Source organism: Hoplias malabaricus, chromosome 6 (genome assembly GCF_029633855.1).
Source record: "Hoplias malabaricus isolate fHopMal1 chromosome 6, fHopMal1.hap1, whole genome shotgun sequence".
Lineage (NCBI taxonomy): Eukaryota > Metazoa > Chordata > Actinopteri > Characiformes > Erythrinidae > Hoplias > Hoplias malabaricus.
Window position 1 is genome coordinate 48027671 of NC_089805.1, and position 21417 is coordinate 48049087.

Sequence of the window (21417 nt, forward strand, 5' to 3'; positions counted from 1 at the left end):
AATCATGCTCATGCCCATTTTCATGATGTCAATTCAGACAATAGATTTTTATATAGACATACGTATGTCATATGGACACAGTGTTGTTGTTGTTTGTTTTTTTTTTCTTTTGAAGTAAAAGTAGTGGTGGCTGTAAGAGATTTTTGTTGATTGTTCCATCTGTCATCTGTCAGTTCTCATTTTGGTTCTTGTGCAGTCAATGTCAGTAAAATGTTTTTGTATGTTTGTGTGCGTTTTTTTTTTTTTTTCATAAAAAGGCAACACTTCTAAAAAACTAGGTCTATGTTTGAGCATAACCAAGGAAGTAATTGTTAACAGACTTGGAGACAAATGAACTGACAGAACTATAGTTACATACTTAAATGAAAACCCCATTTTCCAAAAAAAAAAAATAGGTGTATTTTCCTTGTTGCCACATTACCATGCCTAGAAATTGCCGTTGGCTATCTCGGCATGTTGCTGTGACCATGATTGGTTAACCTGACTGTCATTCAGGAAACTGGCCAATGACAAATGTTCGCGGTTCTTATCGGTCAAGTTTGAAAACAGGTCTGTTACAGTGCGTGTGCCATTATATTTTATATATAATGTGCGTGGACATTATATTTGGTCAGTCTGCGAGTTATGGTGATTAGCTAGTTACCTACCTGGATTATTTTACATCTGCCTGACAAAAAAAGGGTGATAGAAAATAAGCTGGAAAATTCAACAAATTTATATCCTGCATCAGGTAAGAAGGAGTTCTAAATTTACATACAGACACAGGCATAGTTTGTGTAAATTTATTCAAAATAATTATTGGGGTGAATGTAAGGATTTTGTACATCACACCTTATTTAGTCCTAATGGAATCAATTGTCTTTCCCGCATACTAAAAACGTAAAGTAAAATAATGCATAAGAAGTTTGGCCTGTTTGTTTACAGCACAGCCAGAGCAGCAACAGTGCAGCACAGCAAGAGAAAGAGCAGGAGCAGATGCAGCAGCACAGACCAGAGCCATAGCAGCAGCACAGACCAGAGCCATAGCAGCAGCACAGACCAGAGCCATAGCAGCAGCACAGCCCAGAGACCAGTACAACAGCAGCACAGCCCAGAGACCAGTGCAGCAGCAGCACAGCCCAGAGACCAGTGTAGCAGCACAGACCAGAGACCAGAGCAGCATCACAGACCAGAGCCATAGCAGCAGCACAGCCCAGAGACCAGTACAGCAGCAGCACGGCCCACAGACCAGTTTAGCAGCAGCACAGCCCAGAGACCAGTGTAGCAGCACAGACCAGAGCCATAGCAGCAGCACAGCCCAGAGACCAGTGTTGCAGCAGAGCCCAGAGCCATAGCAGCAGCACAGCCCAGAGACCAGTGCAGCAGCAACACAGCCCACAGACCAGTGCAGCAGCAGCAGAGACCAGAGCAGCAGCACAGCCCGGAGACCAGTGTAGCAGAACAGACCAGAGCCAGAGCAGCAGCACAGCCCAGACACCAGAGCAGCAGCACAGCCCAGAGACCAGTGTAGCAGCACAGCCCAGAGACCAGTGTAGCAGCACAGACCAGAGCCATAGCAGCAGCACAGCCCAGAGACCAGAGCAGCCCAGAGACCAGTGTAGCAGAATAGACCAGAGCCAGAGCAGCAGCACAGCCCAGAGACCAGAGCAGCAGCACAGCCCAGAGACCAGTGCAGCAGCAGCAGAGACCAGAGCAGCAGCACAGCCCAGAGACCAGAGCAGCAGCACAGCCCAGAGACCAGAGCAGCAGCACAGCCCAGAGACCAGAGCAGCAGCACAGCCCAGAGACCAGAGCAGCAGCACAGCCCAGAGACCAGTGCAGCAGCAGCAAAGACCAGAGCAGCAGCACAGCCCGGAGACCAGTGTAGCAGAACAGACCAGAGCCAGAGCAGCAGCACAGCCCAGAGACCAGAGCAGCAGCACAGCCCAGAGACCAGAGCAGCAGCACATCCCGGAGACCAGTGTAGCAGAACAGACCAGAGCCAGAGCAGCAGCACAGCCCAAAAACCAGAGCAGCAGCAGAGATCAGAGCAGCAGTACAGCTCAGAGCCAGAGCTCACAGTACAAATTTGGTAGTTTTTTAATGTGAGTCACTTTTTTGTGCCTAAATCACAGATGGCATAGTCATTGATTCAGTTGTTTAATTTGAATACGTAATGTTCTTGAAATGGATTTGCAGTGTTCATTCTTGGAAGGAATCTGATGTTTAGATGCATAAACAAAGCTCTTTAGGTTTTCAAAGGGACTCAGATTAGGTGAACTTGCCAGGACTTGATGCAAATTTTTCTAAAGAAATTTTCACAACCAAATGTTGTGAAACCACCTAATTTTTGTCCCTTTTAAAAATGGAGCTCCAGTAACCTGCACATTTGTGCCCCCAGACATCCATTTTGTCCAAGAATAAAATTTATGATGAATTTCAACATCAATAAATATTCTACATTCAGAGATTCAGAATCTAAGTAAATGATGATTTCCGAGTTGTCATTGATAATCTGGCACTAGCTGGAAAGTTCGAGGCGGGGCTGCCAAGAAGAGAGGATGGGACAAAAGTCCAGAGCAGTACCTGAGGACAGAGCGTGGGCTGTAAAAGTAGAGACTGGGAGTGGCATAGCCGCAAAGGAGAGAGGACGGGCCGATTGTCTGTCTGAAAAAAGATCCACAACAGAACAGAGTGTGAGCCAGATGCAGGGCGCTGTGTAGTCATGAAGGGCAGGGCAAAGGCCCACAGCACGAGAGTATGGGTTGTAAAGGAAGAGGCTGGGTGTGGCAGAACTGCAAAGGGAAGGAGATTGGGATGAAGTTCCATATCAGAAGATTATTACTTAAATAAGTAATAATAATAATATAGTGCTGTCCACTAATAGTTCAAACTCAAATATTTTCCTTACTAAATAGTATAAAAGAAGAAAACTTGATCATAATATTAAAACTGGTAATAAACAAGTTAAAAAAAAAGGTCCTGTTATGGAGATGGAAAAATATATAGTTTAAGCCATAAGCCATAATAATATATAGAGGTTGACATTATTGGTGTGACTGATTAAGGGAAAATTCCCTCCAAACGACACACTCATTAACACAATTGAAAGATATTTTACTAGAAATGAAAAATTAGGTTATTGATTGGTTGAAATTTTGTAAGTATGAAGAAAAGGCACAAAAAAACAGAGCACGCAGTAATGCTTCAGATGGTTTCTACCAGCTCACAAGCTGCTATGAAGAATGATGAAATTCATTCATTATCTGTAACCCTTATTCAGTTCAGGGTCGCAGTGGGTTCAGAGTCTACCAGGAATCACTGGGCACAAGGCGGGAAAACACCCTGGACAGGGCGCCAGTCCTTCACAGGGCAACACACACACACTCACACATTCACACCTATGGACACTTTTGAGTCGCCAATCCACCTACCAACGTGTGTTTTTGGAGCGTGGGAGGAAACCAGAGCACCTGGAGGAAACCCATGCAGACACAGGGAGAACACACCACACTCCTCACAGACAGTCACCGGGAGGAAACCCATGCAGACACAGGGAGAACACACCACACTTCTCACAGACAGTCACCCGGAGGAAACCCACACAAACACAGGGAGAACACACCACACTCCTCACAGACAGTCACCCGGAGGAAACCCACACAGACACAGAGAGAACACACCACACTCCTCACAGACAGTCACCCGGAGGAAACCCACACAGACACAGGGAAAACACACCAAACTCCTCACAGACAGTCACCCGAAGCGGGACTCGAACTCACAACCTCCAGGTCCCTGGAGCTGTGACAGAGACACTACCTGCTGCACCACCGTGCCCCCCGCAGAATGATGTAAATTACTTTAAAAATATTTTTCATGTATTACAGGAAAAATACATTTTGCAGATTATGTAGATTACAAAACTGGACTTTAGCTGGCCAATTAAAACAGGCCTGCAGTTCCTAAATCACATACCAATTGTTCAATAAATCATGGATCAAAACCAGCCATGACACAAATGGTAGCCAACTATTTATATGCACAGAGGTTTTCTCAATTTTCTAAAACTTACTGTGAAAGGTGAATAAGATGTATAAAAATGAACACTGGAAAAGGTATTACAACAATTGAGAGTGCACACCAAACCTCCAGTGGTCCGTTTGACCGTTTAATTAAAGATTTCATTGAACTGACGCATTGTAAATTCAGATATTGTTAAGATATTGTTAATTTGTTTTACAAGTATCCTGAAGTTTTTTCCTTACAGATGACAAGATGCAGTCACAATGGTAAAGTGTCCTTTGAGAGTCATTCCACGGCGGAGCATTCCATACAAGTTGTCCTCGGATAACAGCACACATTTTGTCAATAAAATCATTACACATCTAACAGAAATATTAAAATTTTACTCAAAAACACATTGTGCATATCATCCACAGTCTTCAGGAGCAGTGAATATGATCAACCAAACAGAAACAAAAGTTAGCTAAAGTCTGTTTGGAAACAGGTCTGAATTGGGTGCAGGCACTTCCATTAGTAATAACAAATGTATAAACAGGATTCTCACCATTTAAAGTCTTTACATATTTGAATCACATAAACTACCATACAGACTAAATGACACTAAAACACTATGAGATAGTATTATGATAATATTATGAAATATGTGATGAGTTTACACAGATCTGTTACACATATTTAGTCACAGGTGAAAGCAGCACTTCCAGTACCAAAGGATCTTCTGGGGGGAATCATGAAAGTTGACTAGATGGATGGGGCCCTGGTAAATCATTCACCAGACACTTTCAGATGTTCAAATCATGGAAAGTGACGCCAGGATTCACGGTTTCCACTGCAGAAAAGTTAACCTTTCATATTTAAGCTGCTAAGGAAACCCCAAAGTTAAAGGAAGAGGAAAATATGAAATGGATGTAGATTTGTTTTCTTTCTTGTTCAGTTATTAGTTAAAAAAAAGAAGGAGGCTGTTGTGGAAATTTCATAGATGATGAAACAATTTATCAATGTTTTTTGTTGTTATTTTTTCTTTTCCTCCAAGGAAATCACATGGTTAATTTGTATTAATATTATATGTTTAGAACTATATGAATGCTACAGGAGAAAGAGTTTTTTCCTGCTTTAAAATTATGACTCCGGGTTATGAATGTTTAAAATTACATTAGTGATTTTCAGGAAACATTTTTTCTGTGAAATGAATGTCTGTGAAAAGGGTAATATAGGGGTTCTGGAGATAATGCGTATTTGTAACCTTTTGAAATGTATGATTCCATGGTATAGGATCAATAGTAACCTCACATGAATGATGAATAATCAATTTGATGGAGAAGACAGACCTCATAAAGTACACATACAACATAGGAAACAAATGGACTTTGAGAAACTATATAAATGGGAAAGTGTCATTGATAGAGTGAGAGTGAGCCAGTGTGTGTTTGCAGCTCTCCCACTGGCGAGATAATCTGCAGAATAAAGTTCCATTCTCAATCCCTAGGGCAATTGGTTTTGGTGATTTGTTCGTATTTCCTTTGACAGGGCCACACGCCAACGATGGAGGACACCGGTCACAGCGGGAGGAGGAGAAGCAGGGGAAGCCAGGGCTGGAGCGGTGGGGGAAACACGCTTAACAACGGCTGAACGCAGTTCCAAATATGAGGCAGAGGATCAGCAGAAACAAATCTAGTGCGGAGGAGTACATTCACATTGTGAAGCAGTCGAGTCGATGTCCGTCTCAAAATCAGTGAGTTCATCCAACACAGAAATTACCGTGAGTTCCCGGGATAAATATAAGGCTTGAAGGAGGAGTTGAGACATAGTCCTACTCCCAAAAATATGTAATTACATAAATTAAAGAACCCACTGGTAACGTTGATGTCATTCCTTGCACTTTGTGCGATGTGCTGGCATAGGCAAGTGACTTTGGATATTGATGCCGTAGTAATCCCTTTTCACGCTCTCAATATACACAAGATCTTCTGTACCCCGATGAGCACAATTACATCTCTTAGTCCCTGCACTAGGGTTAATACACTTCAAGCCAATCAGATCTAGTATTTCCATCCTTGCCCACCTTGGTAACTCTTCCAAAGGTCCGATTAACCAGCCCATCTTCTATATCCAAGTGTCTTGCCAGGACAACACATGCACCCTGTGAGCATGTCAGTGTATGACTGGCCAGTATCTCTATCACCAGCACACAATGGTTTATTCCTTTTTGACACTGAGCCTGTTCAGCATTTAAGCAAATGCAACATCTTACTTTTGCCACATGATTTTAGTCAGCATTACAATCTGGAATCGATCTTTTCATATATCAAACGTGTTGTCCTCAAAAATGTGGGTTTTCATTTTCAACTGGAAGCAACTGAAATAAGTCCCCAACATCAAGCACAGATACTCCACGATATGGTGTCTTCCTGCCTTTAATCTGTTAAAGTCTCCAATCAAAAAATGCAAAGAGTTCCTTGGACACCATAGTAATTTCATCAATGACTATTATATGCACATGGGATAGAACAACCCCTAAGTCATCCAACATAAGTCCTTGGTAAGGTGGCTTCAAGTTTCTTCGTAGTTTGAATGTTGAATGCAGAGTGTTTTCTGATATGTTGAATACTGCAGTTCCTGTGAACGAGGTCAGTAGCACTGTTGGCACTGATATATTCAGTTTGTCACCCCCAACTTGGTGGTCTACTGAAAATGTTTTTTGCTTCATTGTAGATATTTTTAATCAAATGACATTTGCCCAGTGCCAGCACCTTCTGTAACAAATAAAAAAATCTGTTCAGGACTGTCTCCATTTACAAGTGTCATGCACCAGTCTTGAACCTTATAAAACACAGCTGCTTGGGTTTGATTTAAATGTTGGTACATTCGTCAAACAAATGTTGGTCTCAGTTGAGGGCATTTAATCAGAGCCATGGCTGGTTTCTCATCAAAATTTCTGCTGTGTTCTGCCACATGATCTTGCCCATTAACTACATCTGCATTCATTGGCTAATGTTCCGAAATACATTCAATTCTAATAAGTTCAGAATTAGGAGCAAAAGAGGCACATGCATCCTCTGTGTGTCAATTTTATGTACCAGCAACAGCTCTTGTGTTCCAGGCAGGGCTACATATGCACACGTATAGAAGGCTGCATGTGAAATTGCTGAATTTGCTTTTAGCTGATCTTCACTTCTATATGGGAGGTACAGTTTTAAGAGTGTCCCATAACTCCTTTCTGGATCTTTACAGGATAAAACTTCAAAATTAAATGGTGTTGTGTTTTAAATATAGTGTTTTACATTATTTACATTATCATTTACATCCACTCATTATTAGTATAGTTATTTAATTATTAATAATGATATATTATAATCATTATTTTAGTTACATGTTCCATTTTGTGCCAGTTTTAGCGGGGAATGAGTTTTCACCAGTTATGAAACTCAGTGGTACTGACAGCCTAAATAATGTCTTTTCTCAGCTCAGAGAACTGTACATTGTCCCATTCTTTGCATCCTACTCAGTGTTGTATTTGCTGTAAATGCTTTCATTTAGGCTATTCACTGTATGGGCCTAACTGTTCTGTAAATGTAACTTAGGGTTTGTGTGTCCCTCTGTTTCTCCTCCTGCATGGTTTTCTGTCAGATGCTTCAGATGGAATTACAGTACCACTGTGGTGATGTTTTGGGTTATTTTGTGCCTGCTTAGGGGCAACATGACCCCCAGAGGACACCCAAAAGTGCTTAAACTGTCAATCAATCAGTCAGATTTTATTTATATAGCGCTTTTCACAACAAAAAGTTGTCACAAAACAGCTTTACAGAGATCTGGGTCCAAGCTTCCTATGAGCAAGCCAGGGGCAACAGTGGCAAGGAACAACTCCCTCAGCACACGAGGAAGGAACCAAGACTCATACAGGGAACCCATCCTCCTCGGGTCGACACCCGAGCTGTTGTATTTACTTTTTATGGTAATTAGAAGGAAACTTTACTGATGGAGCTGGTGTTTATTTGGCTACTGATCAGAATGTCAGGGGTTAAAACTGCCACTGTTGGGCCCTTGAGCAAGGCCCTTAAACAAGGTTAATTTATTCTTACATTTAATATCAGTAAATTAATTCCCAAATAAACTGTCAATTGTAAAATATATTCTAGTTTATTGATTTTACTAAACATGAAATTTACAAACTTTTGAAATTAAATATACTGTGTTTACATTAATATAAATGTGTAAGTGTATACTATAGTCTATAAATTCAATAAGAGATGTAAATGTTTAATAATTGTTACTATACATATAGACTATTTGATGTCACCTATGAAATGAATTCTGGCTTGAGTTTAAAATCTACATCACGTATCAGTTATTCATCACTGAATTACAGTAAAAGTTATTGATTTATTTTGTATGTTTTAGCAGAGACATGAAGAAAAAACTATTACAATTCTTTTTAAATGTGTGCATTCTTACTCTTAAACAGAGAGCAGTTCATAGTGAGTTTAGTTGTTCTCTGTTAACAGAAGCTAACAGGAGGGATGTGTTCAAAAACCCAGTTTAAAATGATAAACATCATCACCTCTATGTAGAAAGGAAGAATGAGGAAATGTGTGTCCAGCTCGACTGCAGGGTTTATTCTGAGCACTTTTCTCCAAGGCATTTTACGTGCCTCCAGAGTCCTGTGTGCCATCAAGTGACTTCTTTGAGTATCAGACTGGTCTGGTAACAAGGAGAGGACAAAAAGACTGGCATTTCATCACTATTTACTTAAAGACACACAAAAACACTGGGGTGTCTATGTAGTGAACTGTACTGTGTGCTTCATCAATACAGGAAGTCCTCAATGCTCAACATGTGTCTGTGTGTGTGTGGGGGGGATCCACAGTGTTTTCTAAAAACTAATAAATGGACAGCAGCTGTTTCTAGGGGCTCAGTGTAAGTCACGACTCAACACCATGTGGGAACTGTGTCACTTGGTGAAACTGTAAATGTTTTAGTTCTTTGTAATTTTGTACACTGTGGTTATTTAAATGTAAAGTTGGTTTCAGCTGAAACAGGGTGTAAGTTCTACCTGGCACTGTGGAATAAGACGAGTAAAGTGTACGGGGATGTAAAATAATCAACAGAGGCTCCACTTCACCACACCCATCACTAGGTATGTTAGTTTGAGAGCAGCATTTCATTCTCACCCTCCTCAGCAGTATGTGTCCCTTCTGTACATGAAGATTGAAGAATGTGAGAAATCCACTCAACACAGGGTTGATGTTTACAAAATGACAGCTTCAGAAATGTTCCTCATTTTGAATCAAAGACAGGTCAATGTCTAATGTATTTTGTATTCATAACGGACATTATAAATGTTAATCAGATGTGGAAAATAGGAAGTGTCAGGAGTTGAAGGAGTGAATGGAAGGTCAGAGGATGGAGAGGTGAGAGTTAATAAATTAACATCCATAATTTTAGTTGTTTTTTAAGAAAGAAGTGACCAAAGCAATATTCTTTATTTTCATTTCACTGTGTTCAAACCTACTTAGATAAACCCAAATCATTCCTCTCAGTGTGTGTACTGTCTGTAAATACTCATGAGTGTGTATCAGAGCTCTGTCTGTGATGTGTCTCTACAGTAACTCATTCCTCTCAGTGTGTGTACTGTCTGTAAATACTCATGAGTGTGTATCAGAGCTCTGTGATGTGTCTCTACAGTAAATCATTCCTCTCAGTGTGTGTACTGTCCTTAAATACTCATGAGTGTGTATCAGAACTCTGTCTGTGGTGTGTCTCTACAGTAACTCATTCCTCTCAGTGTGTGTACTGTCTGTAAATACTCATGAGTGTGTATCAGAGCTCTGTCTGTGGTGTGTCTCTACAGTAACTCATTCCTCTCAGTGTGTGTACTGTCTGTAAATACTCATGAGTGTGTATCAGAGCTCTGTCTGTGGTGTGTCTCTACAGTAACTCATTCCTCTCAGTGTGTGTACTGTCTGTAAATACTCATGAGTGTGTATCAGAGCTCTGTCTGTGGTGTGTCTCTACAGTAACTCATTCCTCTCAGTGTGTGTACTGTCTGTAAATACTCATGAGTGTGTATCAGAGCTCTGTCTGTGGTGCGTCTCTACAGTAACTCATTCCTCTCAGTGTGTGTACTGTCTGTAAATACTCATGAGTGTGTATCAGAGCTCTGTCTGTGGTGTGTCTCTACAGTAACTCATTCCTCTCAGTGTGTGTACTGTCCTTAAATACTCATGAGTGTGTATCAGAGCTCTGTCTGTGGTGTGTCTCTACAGTAACTCATTCCTCTCAGTGTGTGTACTGTCTGTAAATACTCATGAGTGTGTATCAGAGCTCTGTGGTGTGTCTCTACAGTAACTCATTCCTCTCAGTGTGTGTACTGTCTGTAAATACTCATGAGTGTGTATCAGAGCTCTGTCTGTGGTGTGTCTCTACAGTAACTCATTCCTCTCAGTGTGTGTACTGTCTGTAAATACTCATGAGTGTGTATCAGAGCTCTGTGATGTGTCTCTACAGTAAATCATTCCTCTCAGTGTGTGTACTGTCCTTAAATACTCATGAGTGTGTATCAGAGCTCTGTCTGTGGTGTGTCTCTACAGTAACTCATTCCTCTCAGTGTGTGTACTGTCTGTAAATACTCATGAGTGTGTATCAGAGCTCTGTGATGTGTCTCTACAGTAACTCATTCCTCTCAGTGTGTGTACTGTCCTTAAATACTCATGAGTGTGTATCAGAGCTCTGTCTGTGGTGTGTCTCTACAGTAACTCATTCCTCTCAGTGTGTGTACTGTCTGTAAATACTCATGAGTGTGTATCAGAGCTCTGTCTGTGGTGTGTCTCTACAGTAACTCATTCCTCTCAGTGTGTGTACTGTCTGTAAATACTCATGAGTGTGTATCAGAGCTCTGTCTGTGGTGTGTCTCTACAGTAACTCATTCCTCTCAGTGTGTGTACTGTCTGTAAATACTCATGAGTGTGTATCAGAGCTCTGTCTGTGGTGTGTCTCTACAGTAACTCATTCCTCTCAGTGTGTGTACTGTCTGTAAATACTCATGAGTGTGTATCAGAGCTCTGTCTGTGGTGTGTCTCTACAGTAACTCATTCCTCTCAGTGTGTGTACTGTCTGTAAATACTCATGAGTGTGTATCAGAGCTCTGTCTGTGGTGTGTCTCTACAGTAACTCGTTCCTCTCAGTGTGTGTACTGTCTGTAAATACTCATGAGTGTGTATCAGAGCTCTGTCTGTAGTGTGTCTCTACAGTAACTCGTTCCTCTCAGTGTGTGTACTGTCTGTAAATACTCATGAGGGTGTATCAGAGCTCTGTCTGTAGTGTGTCTCTACAGTAACTCGTTCCTCTCAGTGTGTGTACTGTCTGTAAATACTCATGAGTGTGTATCAGAGCTCTGTCTGTGGTGTGTCTCTACAGTAACTCATTCCTCTCAGTGTGTGTACTGTCTGTAAATACTCATGAGTGTGTATCAGAGCTCTGTGGTGTGTCTCTACAGTAACTCATTCCTCTCAGTGTGTGTACTGTCTGTAAATACTCATGAGTGTGTATCAGAGCTCTCTCTGTGGTGTGTCTCTACAGTAACTCATTCCTCTCAGTGTGTGTACTGTCTGTAAATACTCATGAGTGTGTATCAGAGCTCTCTCTGTGGTGTGTCTCTACAGTAACTCATTCCTCTCAGTGTGTGTACTGTCTGTAAATACTCATGAGTGTGTATCAGAGCTCTGTCAGTGGTGTGTCTCTACAGTAACTCATTCCTCATAGTGTGTGTACTGTCTGTAAATACTCATGAGTGTGTATCAGAGCTCTCTCTGTGGTGTGTCTCTACAGTAACTCATTCCTCTCTGTGTGTGTACTGTCTGTAAATACTCATGAGTGTGTATCAGAGCTCTCTCTGTGGTGTGTCTCTACAGTAACTCATTCCTCTCAGTGTGTGTACTGTCTGTAAATACTCATGAGTGTGTATCAGAGCTCTGTCTGTGGTGCGTCTCTACAGTAACTCATTCCTCTCAGTGTGTGTACTGTCTGTAAATACTCATGAGTGTGTATCAGAGCTCTGTCCGTGGTGTGTCTCTACAGTAACTCATTCCTCTCAGTGTGTGTACTGTCTGTAAATACTCATGAGTGTGTATCAGACCTCTGTCCGTGGTGTGTCTCTACAGTAACTCATTCCTCTCAGTGTGTGTACTGTCTGTAAATACTCATGAGTGTGTATCAGAGCTCTGTCTGTGGTGTGTCTCTACAGTAACTCATTCCTCTCAGTGTGTGTACTGTCTGTAAATACTCATGAGTGTGTATCAGAGCTCTGTCCGTGGTGTGTCTCTACAGTAACTCATTCCTCTCAGTGTGTGTACTGTCTGTAAATACTCATGAGTGTGTATCAGAGCTCTGTCTGTGGTGCGTCTCTACAGTAACTCATTCCTCTCAGTGTGTGTACTGTCTGTAAATACTCATGAGTGTGTATCAGAGCTCTGTCCGTGGTGTGTCTCTACAGTAACTCATTCCTCTCAGTGTGTGTACTGTCTGTAAATACTCATGAGTGTGTATCAGAGCTCTGTCCGTGGTGTGTCTCTACAGTAACTCATTCCTCTCTGTGTGTGTACTGTCTGTAAATACTCATGAGTGTGTATCAGAGCTCTGTCTGTGGTGCGTCTCTACAGTAACTCATTCCTCTCAGTGTGTGTACTGTCTGTAAATACTCATGAGTGTGTATCAGAGCTCTGTCCGTGGTGTGTCTCTACAGTAACTCATTCCTCTCAGTGTGTGTACTGTCTGTAAATACTCATGAGTGTGTATCAGAGCTCTGTCTGTGGTGTGTCTCTACAGTAACTCATTCCTCTCAGTGTGTGTACTGTCTGTAAATACTCATGAGTTTGTATCAGAGCTCTGTCTGTGGTGTGTCTGTTTTAAACATGTCTCCCCCAATCTGAACACGTCCATGAAATGTTTACAGTAATAAATGTAAAACTATTATGATATAGAATGCTACATTAGAGTAATTATCATATTAAACAATGTTGGTCTGGTATTTTTTGGGCTAAACAGTTTTTTAGTATTAATATGAATAATCTAACACTTTGTAAAGTTGAACAAATGAAGTGTTTAGAGAAGTGTCTGGACCTGCACGTGTTGGGATCTGCCACGAGAAACAGATTTTCCTTCTGGGCATTTTTATCAATACGCTTTGTAGTGAGTCACAATGTTTATTCATGAGGCATGACCACTTACTGACTTCTGAAACCTCTACCTTTAATCTATCTCATATTTTCCTTAAAGGTAATTAAAAGTCTGGATGAAGACTAAATAATCTATAGCCGATTTGACTGTACTTTAGTAACCACTGGCTCTAACAGAACCTTGACCTGAAATGTGTCTCTGAGATGAACCAACAGTGGTGAAGTATTTCCACATCTCAGTGCCTTCTAATGATCTACAGACGTCTTCAGTTACAGTTCCCCACATTTATTAACACACATTTCCTAAAAGGTCATCCTTAATCTGCAAAGTAAATGTGAGTTGCTTAACGAATTAGTCTTTGTATGAAATACTTTATTCTTTGTAAATAAACAAATAAGTCAACTTAATTTAAGCATTCTTCTAGTGATATTTTGGGTGCAGGTTCTACATAACACACTTTGAAATGTCTGTTTGGTAACACTTTATTTTAAGGCCTGATTCTTAATCGTTACTTAACTATTATTTGGCAATTATTTAACTATTAACAAGCAGTTAACATTTACTAGTCAATAGTAACATATCATTAGAAGACAAGCTTACAAATATGTTATAAATATAGTTGTATTATGTGTTATTAAGATTCTGATAATTTGTTAGTAACTATTTATCGTCCTAAATATTGTTCTCTGTACTATTTCTGTTGCAAATAGATCTCAGATGTTCTTATATGACATGATGTCCCTAGAATAAAGTCCCTATCAAAAGTTTGGGCCCATCTACTCATTACTCATTGGTGGAATAGGGATATTCAATGTAAACAACTGTGTACAGAACTGTGCCCCTACCTCTGCACAACCCAAGTTACGGTCTCAAACACAGTAAGGCCACAGCTGTTCACTGAAAACCGTTCCAGGTGACGACATCATGAAACCGACTGAGAGAACGGAGAGAGTGTGCAAAGCTGTCATCAAAGCAACAGGGGGCTACTGTGAAGAGTCTAAAGTATAAAACATATTCTGGTTTGTTTAACACTTTTCTTTATTTACTACATGATTCCATGTGTTACTTCATAGATTTAATGTCTTCCACATTCATTTAGAACATAGTTCATAATAAAAAACAAAGAAAAAGCATTGAATGAGAAGATGCCCAAACTTTTGACTGGTGCTGTACATTCACATGTGGAAAACGGCCCAAAACAAAGGAAACCCTCCCAGAGTGGGTGTGTCCAAACCTTTGGTGGGTTCTGTATATAGATTGCTCTAACATTTATCTAACAGTTATTGCTTGTGAATGGATTAATTCACAACATTTATTGTGCTTTCAGATCAATATATATTCTGATGTACTGTTGATCAGAGCTCACAGCTGATGTTAAACTAACTGTGAATGTGGTCAATTGTAACCCTCACAGTGTTAATTTAACCCTAACTGTGCTGATTTAACACTGGTGTAATTTATATGTTGGCTGTTCGTCATGAGGGAGGTGAAGTGTCAGGATGCTGATATGTTTCTATATTTACAGAATCTGTACAATGTAGCCCCCAAGGTTCAGAGGCCAGCATCATATCGGTGTTTGTGTTCTTAATAATAATTCATTCATTCATTCATTATCTGTAACCGCTTATCCAATTCAGGGTCACGGTGGGTCCAGAGCCTACCTGGAATCATTGGGCGCAAGGCAGGAATACACCCTGGAGGGGGCGCCAGTCCTTCACAGGGCAACACAGACACATTCACTCACACACTCACACCTACAGACAATTTTGAGTGACCAATCCACCTACCAACGTGTGTTTTTGGACTGTGGGAGGAAACCGGATTTCAAAAATACCAGTTGTTTATTGATAAGACAAATTTCCAGGGAGGAGTTCGAAAAGCTCATTTTTCACATACCTGACTATTGTGGATAAACTGCATTTTTTGACAATTTTTGTAATTGCAAAGTTGTAAGACACTATGCAAAGTATTCAGTACAGCAAACTGTTTGAAATCTGATTGGCTGATGGCGGCCATGTTTTTTTTTATATGACATCATCATCATAGAATCTGATTTAGGACATCACCCACTACATGCATAACACTCGGCATGTCAATTGGACAATCCAGTTAAGCGTAAGAATTTTTTTGTTGTTATAGCGCCCCCTAGGCTTGTAGTTGCACAACCAAGTACTCATGTCTTTCAACCCTTATAGGGATCAAGCATGTGAAGTATCATAACATTCAGGGAAAGTGTTTGTGAGTTATAGCTGTATTTGTGTGATTTTTGGAACGCGAGCTGTACCCCTGTATTTGGGCGGAGTCTGGAAGCCAAGCAGTGATGAAATTCCAACTTTTTTTGAATAATTATTAAAGTTCAGGTTCTTAGGATTCTGCTGACACCACATATGTCCATATTGGGAACATTTCCAGGGACTAGTTCGCACTCAAAAATGTGTGCGATTTTGCATATTATGCAAATTAGCCCAAAATCTAAGTAGGCGGAGCTTATGGGTTCTTGAGGCTTTTTTGTAGGGTCTGACCTGAGGAATCAGGGAAAAAAAGAATTTGGTCTCTATGCCACACAGGGTAGGAGATACAGACGGCGACACTATAGCGCCACCATCAGGCTGATTCTTTGCGCCTGAGCAAGGGAAGGTTTACTACCAGATGACCAAATAACAAGTCTGTAGGACCTACGGTTTGGGCTGCCCATAGCGTTTCATCAGAGAAAAAGAAGAAGAAGAAGAAGAAGAAATAGAGGAAACAGAGCAAAAGCCATAGGGCTCCAGCACTTGCAGTGCTTGGGCCCCTAATAATTAAAATAAAATAAAAAAGTAAAATAAGTGAAACCAACACAACAATTAAGCTTTGGATCAACATTAACTAACATAAGTAAAATAAAATACATTTCATTAACACTATTAAATCATGTTCAAAAAACATTAATCTGAAACTAAGATGGAATTTTAAGAACATATTAAGTTTATCCAACTGAAGTAAGTTACATTTGAACAACAAAATAAACTAAAGTTTAATGAAAACTATTATATTGTATGGAAAGCCCAAAAATATACATATATTTTTTGAGTGACGTAGTAATTTCATTTCAATTTGTTCTTAATGATTAATTATTCCAGAGTAATTATGTAAAAGTTACCCTTTAAATTAAGTGGACAGTTCCTGTGTAGTAGGTAGGTACTGTGTAATAATTGAGTGGTAATATTGACGTTGCTTAGGAGCAATAACCAAATTTAACCATTTAAATAATTTCCTAAATGATATACAGTGAAATTATGGACATCCACTGAACTATCACAGTACAGAATGGTTTAAAGATGAAACTGGTTACAGAGTCTCAACAGTAAATTAAATATTAGCTAAATGTTAGAAACTATGGCAAATCCAGTTTAATGTCTTAATGTAATTTAACCCATGCCTTCCAGAAAAGGCTTCTGGAACAAACTATCCTGTTCCAGTCTGATTACTAATGTAGTTACATATATGTTATTACACGTGTGTAATTACATGAGAGAGAAAAGGCTGTTATAACTATCAAAATGCACTTGTGTAATTACAAAAGGCAAAACTGAAGCTGATAATTACTTAAGCTTTACTACTGTAATCCATCTGTAACAGGCACTAATTCATCTGTTGTGACATTGTTGTGCATATGTTATTCATATGTAACCACACAGTTATTAGAGACATTTAACCACCACCTCACCCTCATACCCATACACACCGATAATTTCAATAGTGTCAAAAGAAAACCATGAAAGCTGTTCTGAAATGATTCTGATATCTCACGTCAGTCCTGTGTCCAATGTTTACTTTCTCCCTACGTCATATCTGCGAGGACAATCCTTACAAATTTACAGTCACTATGAAGCTGTTCAGTTTGACATTTGCTTGAAGACTTCATCATCTACAAGAACAGGTACAGCATTTTCATTAATCTATTTTTGCTGGCAGCAGTCATCACATAATTAGGATTCATTTATTTATTGTAATTCTTATATTTCAGCTGAAAACCTGATTTAAATTAATATTGTATTTAGTTTAGATGTCATTCTTTGCAGTTTTTTAAATGCATTGACTAAGTTTGTAATTTAAGATAAGAGACAGGATAACACTGTATAGATCCAGAAGGAAACTGTAGTGTCACAGTACTGTACATAGTGCAGAAGAGAAGACAAGCAGAAAGAAATATCAATAAATAGTGCAGGGAAATAGAAGTGGGTTACAAGGTTTAAAAAAAAGGTGTGGTACAGTGCTATGAACCTTAATATATTAGAGTTGAGGGAATACATCTGAATTCTGTATATGACACAGGACGCTGTAATGAGTTTCGTTGGGTAGCTCGTTAGTGACACTCACCGTCAAGACGTTTCAGGGCCAGAAGGCTTGGGTGTATCCGTGACAGCTCGCACAGCAGCGTACAACACAGAAATCATCCGCGGAAACATGGACGAGCAGGAGGTGAGGCAGGCGACACAGCGCTACGGGAGTAGGACACTAGAGTCACAGTTCCAGTAGAGTGACTCTAGACCTCTGTGGCAGGGACAACTGACACTCTCCGGACTCACGAGTGCTGACTCCGGCGAACGAGCTGAACGTAAGGGAAGCCGAACACATCAAACGTAGGTCCAAATCGCGCAACGCGGACCAATCACCCGCGCAACTAACCGGACAGCGCTGTGCGTCCCAGTGAACAGCCCAGAGAGTACGAGCCGTGTGGACAGGACAAATCACAACGAATCACAGGGTCGCGCTGCGTGGACCATTGGTCCTCTCTGCGCGGCTCAGCGCTGTGCGACCCTTTCTTTCGTTTGAATTTCCCCTTAATTCTTGATTGAAATGACAAGGCTAACATACTGTAACTCGTGTAAACACGGCTGCCAACAACCACGGTAAAGTTAGTTTTCTTTTCGATATTCGGTTTTCCGGCGTCGGAAAACCGAATATCGAAAAGAAAACTAACTTTACCGTGGTCTGCCAACATAGTTAAAAGTAGGTTAAATATTCTAGAAATATGATTTAAAACAGAAACACACAAACAATAAAGAACTATGCCTGATATTTGTGATCTGAGTGAAAAGAAACAAGAACTCATTTAGTTCAGATGACAATGGTATATTACCGTTAAATTAAAAATGTAAATGCAGTACTAAGCAATATTTAAATATTGTAAATGTAATGATACACCACATATGAAACAATGTCTTCAATACAGAGCATACATTTCCAAAGATTTAGTGACACTTTAGGTTTATTATAAGTTCCTAATTATCACCAGCTCATAACGAAGTACTGTCTATTTGTTATGGAGTTTATTTTCTTGTTTAATAATATTAAATAATAATAACAACAACAATAAACATATGTCCATATTGGGTACAATTCCAGGGACTAGTTTGTGCTAAAAAAATCGTGTGATTTTGCAAAATATGCAAATTTGCTCAAAATCTAAGAATGAGGAGCTTTTTCAAAAAGAGGAACTGGCAAAAGCCTTAATGTTGCTTTTATTGTCATTTTAACTGTGCAACAAACTTTATTATTTTTACCATTCATTATAAAAGAACACCAACAATAAGGCAATGACAGTTATTGACCTTTCACAGCAATAGCCAGTTTTTCAAAAGAAATTGTTGAAAGATGTTGAGAGTATAAGGGGCCGTTTAAATAAAGAGAAGCTGCTCTGTTTGAATCCAGCCAGGGATGATACAGACATTTCATTTTTTGTTCAACATGAGATCAAAGGCTATAAAAAAGTCAAAGTTCCTGAGAATTTCTTTTAATGATTGATATCTGGATGTTTAACATTAAGGCAACTTCAAAGTTGTCTTATCCTTGACCCTTTACTAATATATTATTTATTATGACAGTTTAAAGAGAAATGATCCACATCATTATCACATCAGATTCTTAAACACTTTATGTCCAAACATCTGCTTCAAGTTTCACTTCCTCTGCTGTAAGTGGGTAATGATCCTGATATGATTTTTTTCTTTTCTTTTATAATGAACAGCTGTACGGTGAAGTGTTCTGTAACACGTGTCATTTCAGGTATGTCAATTTACGATCACACAATACAGTGTTCTTGTGTTGCAGAATTACTCCAGTATATAATAGCAGTAATTAATATGCCTTAACTGTTTTTACAAAATGTTCTTTCTCATATTTGATATTTTTACCCATATTTTCAGAGATGAATCAACAGAAAAGGTGTGAAACATTTTTTGTCTTTAAACAAAAGGATATCACCTGTTTATCACACACCTCTACCACTGAAACCACACTTGTGTAATGTATGTTGCAGTGAAGTGAGAATTGGTCACACTCTGAGTGAAGCTGAGCGGCAGCATGTGGCCAAAAGGAGATATAAAGTTCAAGAATGCCTGATAAAGACTGGCATACACTGCCCTGAGGTAAATCATATTCTTTATGATATTCTGGGGTGCATGCTAGAAAACACAGCTGACTCTAGTTTGTACCATGACCTGCCATTTAAAGATGATTATATACAACTATGCTGTGCAAAAGGTAAATAAAACTATACAATGATGTGAAAATAATTTGACGCCGATATTTAATTGAAACTAGAACAAAGACAATATTTCAAATGTTGAAACAGAGAAGTGTTATTATTTTGAGAAATGTATGCCCATATTGCACGGTGGTGCAGCACATAGTGTCTCTCTCACAGCTCCAGGGACCTGGAGGGTGTGGGATCAAGTCCCGCTCCGGGTGACTGTCTGTGAGGAGTTTGGAGGAGTTTGGGTTTCCTCCTACGGTCCAAAAACTCATGTTGGGAGGTGGATTAGAAACTCAAATGTGTTCATAGGTGTGAGTGAATGTGCGAGTGTGTGTCACCATGTGAGGGACCGGTGCCCCCTCCAGGGTGTGTTCCCACCTTGTGCCCAGTGCTTCGGGGTGGACACCCGCCACAGCCCTGAACTAAATAAGTAGTTACAGACAATGAATGAATGAATGTCCATCTTTGAATTTGATGCATGCAATCCATTTTAAAATGATGATTTCATCTGCTCAACTGTCGTATTTTTCATTTCATAATGTGCCAAATGTTTTCAGGACAGTTTAGCACCCAGACTCTTTTAGTGGAGAGTCATGCTGTTGTAATAAATGCAGAATGCGGTTTGGTATTGTCTTTCTTAAATATGCAAGGCCTTACCTGAAAAAGATTTTCTGGATGGCAGCATGTTTTGTATGTATTTTTCAGCTTTAATGACGCCTCCACAGATGTACAAATAATCCATGCCATGTGCACGTATGCACCCCCCATAACATCACAGATGTAGGCTTTTTGAACTCTGCAGAGATAACAAGCTGTATAGTCCCTCTCCTCTTTAGCCCAGAGGATGTGGTGTCCATGATTTCTAAAAATAATTAGTCCATCTTAAATGAGGCGGATGATGAGGCAAAGATGGCTTGTCATCATTGATGGAACAATTAATTCTGAATTAAACTAGAAAATTCTAAAGGAACTGTGAGCTGAATCTCAAGAGAAAGTAGGTCATGCAGCAAGACAATGAACCTAAGCACACAAGTCGTTCTAACAAAGAATAGTTAAAGAAGAATAAAGTTAAGGCTTTGGAATGGACAAGTCCAAGTCCTAACATTAGCCCAATAGAAATGTAATGGAAATGTTACTAAAGCTGTATGGAGGAATGGGATAAAATTTCTCTAAGCTGATGTGCAGGACTTATCAACAATTCCTGGAAACATTTAATTGCAATTATTGCTGCGCAAGGGTGTAAAGAGAAAATAAAGTGTCACACTTTTACCACTCAGTATTAAATAATTTTCTTCAATTAATAAATTACTAGTGAGTGTGTGAATGAATGTGTGTGTGTGTGTGTGTGTGTGTGTGTGTGTGCTGCCACTGGTACCCCCTCCAAGGTGTGTTCCTGCCTTGCACAACCCTGAACTGACAAGTGGTTACAGATAATGAATGAATGAATGAATGAATGAATGAATGAATGAATAATAAATTACTAATGTGTTTTTTTGTCTCTTAAAAGTAAAAAAGGAGAAAGAAATAAGATTTGTGTGAAAATCTAATGAAGTTTTAGGTAAAATGTTTGCAGAAGTATGGACAATTGTAAAGGATGCACAACCTTTCAAACACCACTGTAATTAGTGAACTTAATGTCTAAAAATATGCAGGACAGCATGTGTCTGGATATAAATGGCCATAAAATAAATTGTTAATACAATTTGTAAATTTTCATTTGTAGT

The 21417-nt window shown here is 39.6% G+C and overlaps 1 protein-coding gene across 1 annotated transcript in view; it reads left to right on the forward strand.

The window, feature by feature from the left end:
- The first annotated feature begins 17622 nt into the window (after positions 1-17622).
- The window catches only part of LOC136700261 (cytosolic phospholipase A2 gamma-like), a 43370-nt gene continuing 39575 nt past the window's right edge, over positions 17623-21417 (forward strand). The window contains exons 1-2 of the mRNA XM_066675541.1: positions 17623-17690; positions 19415-19586. Coding sequence (XP_066531638.1) covers positions 17623-17690; positions 19415-19586 — 240 coding nt within the window. The remainder of the gene's footprint in view (positions 17691-19414; positions 19587-21417) is intronic.